Source organism: Anoplophora glabripennis, unplaced genomic scaffold (assembly GCF_000390285.2).
Source record: "Anoplophora glabripennis isolate ALB-LARVAE unplaced genomic scaffold, Agla_2.0 scaffold1888, whole genome shotgun sequence".
Classification (NCBI taxonomy): domain Eukaryota; kingdom Metazoa; phylum Arthropoda; class Insecta; order Coleoptera; family Cerambycidae; genus Anoplophora; species Anoplophora glabripennis.
The window spans coordinates 1-5060 of NW_019417962.1; the positions used below are offsets into that span (position 1 = coordinate 1).

Consider the following 5060-nt stretch of genomic DNA (forward strand, 5'->3'; position numbering starts at 1 on the left):
AGGTCGTTAACCCGAACAAACGACACATGTTTGCTATAATACAGAAAAATCAATCGGCCGAGTACTATATCATTAGAACACAGAAAAGACGTTTCCAGCAATCCTTGAAGAGGTTGCTGAAGAAGCACCCGAAAGCGCGCGTCGTGGCTGATTTGGAGTATAATCCCAACAGTATCAGCCTTTTTAATCGTATCAAGGACGAAATACCGTACATTACATGCAGATACAACGATTTTAAACTTGTAAACGCGCCTATTGAAATTTTTGTAAATGACGTTAATAAAATGCTAGAAATAGATTAAACAGCGCTTACCCCCTCCACACACACACCTACATAATAATAATAAGAATACCTTGAGCAAGCGCCTCATTCTTGGTAGTGATAAAAATGAAAACCACGTTCTACTTTAAAGCCTTGAGAGGGAGATAAGGAAGCTAAATATTCGCGACGATGTATTAATTAATCAATGGTACTTGGATAAACAGCCTTCGTGTTATATACGTTATGAACCCGTATCGTTTGCCTTGCTGTCTAAAATGGACTTTGACCCCTTCAACAAGCATTCAAATCCAAAGACGTTCAACTACATCTGGAGGCGCATCGTAGAAAAGGACATGCTGCAGTCCATGTGAAAGAACGTGAACAGTTTACGGCGTTTTGCAGTAATGAAAGCTCAGAGAATTTATTTAAAAAATGCAATTGTAAAAATTATGGTGAAATGTTATGTACAGATATCTTTAATAAAAACTTGTAAACATATGATTGAGTATTATTATTTCTAACCTTTGGAAATGAGGGGGAAAAATAAAACGCTGGTATGTAAAATATGTATTTATTTTTCAATAAAATTATACAGAGTGTGTGTGTAGAAAAAAACAGGCGTTAAAGCTTTTGAAACCGTAGGGCACCGAGCTGTGGTCGTCAAGGAACCGTCTCTTGCAGGAGAGAGGTTTATATAGCTTGGTTTGCTGTACTGTAACCACCTCGTGCTTCTTGGTCCTCAAGATGTTTCTCGAGGCCACGCATACCGGAGCAGTGGAAGTATCCAACACCATATCTTTTATGGTATCGAAATTTACCAGTCGTGAGGCTGAGTAGTTAAGGGATATACCCTTAACTTTACACACGACCTTCTCCTCATTATCTCTGGTGGAGAAGACCTTGTATGTGTAGTTTTTCGGACCTCCGCTGACAAACTCGGATATGTAGCTTTCGGGTCCGTATCCTTCCAGTTCGTCCGTCATGTCACCGAGGAATTCGCCTGTAGGTACGTCGTACTCTTCGTCTTTAGCCACGTAAATGACAGAGTCCGTATCGTAGTACAGGACCCTGTCGCCCAGCTGTTCCAGGTAACTGTACAGTTTTAGGCGTGCCTGGGTAGTGACGTAAGCGGCTATGACGACATTTACGGTAGCGAGCGGGTCGTAGGCCTCCTCCCTGTGCTCCCAGTTAACGACGAGCGTGTCTTCGTTGATCGGGAGCGCCGAGTTAACGTAGATGCTGGGGTTTGTGAGCATGCTGAAGAATTCAGCGGGGTTTCTCACAATAGATGTTTTGGGCTGGTTCTCCCTCTGTCCCAACTTCCCCCAAAAGCTGTTCAAGATGAGTTTTGCGAGAGATCGAAGACCGGGGTTCTCCAAGATCTCCGCAAACTCCAGTCTGACGTCTTCCCTCTCGAGGAACTGCTCAATATATCTCTCCTTCTCCTCGTCTGTGGTACAATGGGCGGGCCAGCCGGACGCCTGTTGCTTCACGGAGATGAACTTGTTCATCATATCCGTGAAGAGACCTCCGATCTTTGTGGCCTTATCGTACTGCTGAACGTCGTAGGTCCATATCTCGTGGATCTTCAGCAGACGATACCCTTTTTCAAGGGCTTTCAACACCTCGTCCGTCGCCCATGTCCCCGTCAGAGCTCGCTCTACATCGCTATGTCGGCACTCTTCGCTCGTGTTCATGTGTTCTCCGCAGGTGCGACAGAGAACAAACATGAGCTTGTTATTCATCTTGGCGGGGAGCACCGGGTGGTAGAGATGCTGGGGTGGGAGGATCTTGCATTTAACAAGTCCGTTTACATTGCGAAGATCTGTAGGACATTCCTCGCCCACATGCACCTTGGGGTGGCCTACGGGGAACTTGCCGTATTTGCAGACCCAGGGGTAAAGGGAGCATACGTCAACGTATTTGATTTTTTCGCCTGGGCCGCACTTGTAGTATTCGACCGTGTTCCCTGTGCGGCCTCCGTAGAAAGCGTCTCTGGGGTTTAGCGGTGTTAGGGTTACGAGCGGGTGGTTTTCAGTATAGTTGCGGATTTCGTTGTCGTTCTTATGAAGATCCCGCCTAAACTCGCATTCCCACATTTCAATGACCTCGTAACCGAGGTCTCGAAGTCTTTGTATCTTTGCAAGGGTGGCTTCATGGCGGGTGTTTAATGTCTGGGAGGGGTCTTCGGGCATGGGGATGTCTCTATTACATTTGAAGCAGGCGGGGCAGCCGTGGAAGTAGCAGCCGTTAAACTCAAACACCTGCTTGGTTTCCTCGCAGTACCCATCGACTTTTACACCGGCGACTCGAGATTCTTGCTGTTTAGCAGCGTGTTGAATGTTTATTTGTCGCTGGTGTTCCTCCCACACTAACCACTGTATGGCTATCTTGCTTTGGTTGTCGCGCCATCTGTAGCCGCCTTTGGGGATGATGCCGATGGTGTTTGGCTTGAGGAAGTTGCGCCTGTACACCTTATTGCACGCAGAGGCTATAGTGCAGGCTTCCGTGTACGGGCAGACGTTTCCTGTTTCTATCAGCTGCTGTCGGAACTTGAGACATGCAGCCGTCAGGATCTCCACGTCCGATATGCAATATTCGACTAGGTCGCGCTGCATATCGAACACGTCATCCCTGTGTTCTTCGTGCCACTCGAGGAACTTGGCACGATCTTCCGCCTTCATATTATCCGGGTCATAGTATTCGGCGGCTGGTAGGGGGCCCACGTAATCTGCGTTGGCTGAGGTATTAAACAGGTGAGGGAAGTAACTTTTCTTGAAATTATTGCCCAAGCCGAAAGCCTTGGGTAGCTTGGACAGTGCCATGGGGAAATAATTTAGGCTGTCCAGGAACTTTACGTTCCCCACGACCATGGAAATTATTTTGGTACCCCGCATGATGAGTTCGGGGGTGAGGTTCGTCTGTGTCAGGATGTAATTCAGGCAGAACTGGTGGTCGAAGGCCTGTCCGTTGTGAGCCATAACCACCACCTGCTTGAATTTTTTCCTCATGGTCATGAGGTGGTGGAGGAACGGCGAAATGGGGTCATTGCACCTTAAAATCTGCAGTCTAACCCCGCATTTACTACAGATTTTCTGCGGCGTGTTGAGGCATGTGTCGCAGCATTGCTTGAATACACAGAGATTAGGCTCGTGCAGGTGTGATCCGTCCGGCCTCGCTGTTTCTTGTCGCGTCTCCAAGTCGTAGAAGACGAACAGAAGATCGGTGGTCTTCGGCTTCCCTGTGTTGGGTTGCATGTAGCACAGGTGGTCTGCGGGGACGTGCGCGTTGCATATCTTGCAATATATCTCCCCGCAGATATGGGTTCTGCCCCTTTTTACCACCTTGAGACAGTCGGGGCAACGGCGAATCTGCTTGCAAACCGAGCTCTTTTCCTTTGATCCTTGGCTCCTATGATTGTCGTAGCATTGCCGGCCTCTGAAGCTACGCTGACAATCGGTACAGGTTACTGCGATGTCTTCCGGGCATGCGGGTGACTTCTGGCACGCCGGACATGTGCCACCACACCTGTGATCTTTTTTAGTATTATATGGCACTTGGCACCTCTCGCAGTAATAATCACAGCAGAAGGCCGACGTTAGTGACGTGATAACATTATAGTGGCCCTCGTGATAAATCAAATTTAACGACGGGCCCTCTGTGCAGCCCTTAAATATCACGTCGCGACCTTTGCTGCCATACAGGTACACGACGATGCGGTAGTCTTTTAGGTGTCGCTGGAACTCCTGCAGCTCAGGGATACCGCAACCTTCTTCGGGGATGGTAACCCCCGACACCCGTATCAGGTCTTGAGCTCGCAGAGTCTGCAGCTTTCCGATATCTCTACGAACTTTTCTATACTCTGTGTCCTTGTCCACGTTGGCTTTTGCTACGACGAGGGCGCGCGGTAAACACAAATTGTCTTTATTGTTTATTGCGACAATACCACGTCTCATGCCGCACTCCTCGTCGAAGATGTTATACTTTTCGCCACGTCCTTTCCCTACAGGCATCTTAACCGATGTCACGCCTAAACAGAACGTCTCGGTGTTTAGCCCTGCGGAGTTGGATTGATAGACGCTGGAGATGACGTCCCACACGTCGTCGTAGGTAACTTCTTTAGCTGGTTTGAAGCGGACCCAGCGATCACCTCTGGCAAAGTCCTTCGAACAAAACGAAAAAGACACCTGGTCTTCGGGGTTAAGACCTTCGGCGCCTTTAGCTATGGCCTGCTGGATAGCCTCTTTAACCCACCCTATGGGTTCTTCGCCGACGGGCACCGGCTTGATTTTAAACTCCAAGGTACGCCCCATCAAATTGAAGCGGCGGACCATGCGGATTGTGTCTTTGACGATCGAAAATTTAGACATCTTGAATAGCGTAGAGTACGAGAAGAAGAAAAGTGTGATCTTAACACTTCAAAGATAAGCGGGCTAAAAGATCGCACGGGGGGGCGTAGTTATTACCTTTCAGGTAACCGGCGTCGGTGAGATATAATTTTGCGCCTGAAAAGAGGTCACGTGATTAAGATGTGTTTGATTAAGAAAAATAAGGCGTATATTCTCACAAAAAGTATAAGACAAAAAATTTTGAAAGTGAGTAAAACGAAAAGATAGTGGGTGCTTTCTACCTACTACGGGGCAAGCATATCATCGATCGCGAACAAATGAAAAAATATCAATGAAGCCCACTATCTTATTGCAAGACGTTTAATTTGATATGCGACACGCCATATTTTTTAAAAAACTCACCTTTATTGAAGACGTTTCAACGCCCCTTTTTTTAAAAAATCAAATAT

General features: G+C 47.4%; 1 protein-coding gene across 1 annotated transcript; it reads right to left on the bottom strand.

Moving 5' to 3' along the window:
• Nucleotides 1-849: 849 nt before the first annotated feature.
• Nucleotides 850-4632, bottom strand: LOC111692541. Its single transcript, XM_023456590.1, has one exon. The coding sequence runs from the start codon at nucleotides 4630-4632 to the stop codon at nucleotides 850-852; it is 3783 nt and encodes a 1260-aa protein (XP_023312358.1).
• Between the last annotated feature and the right edge of the window lie 428 nt (nucleotides 4633-5060).

Excerpts from the sequence above, each read along its gene's own strand:
- LOC111692541 (XM_023456590.1), bottom strand. The coding sequence starts at position 4,632 with ATGTCTAAATTTTCGATCGTCAAAGACACAATCCGCATGGTCCGCCGC.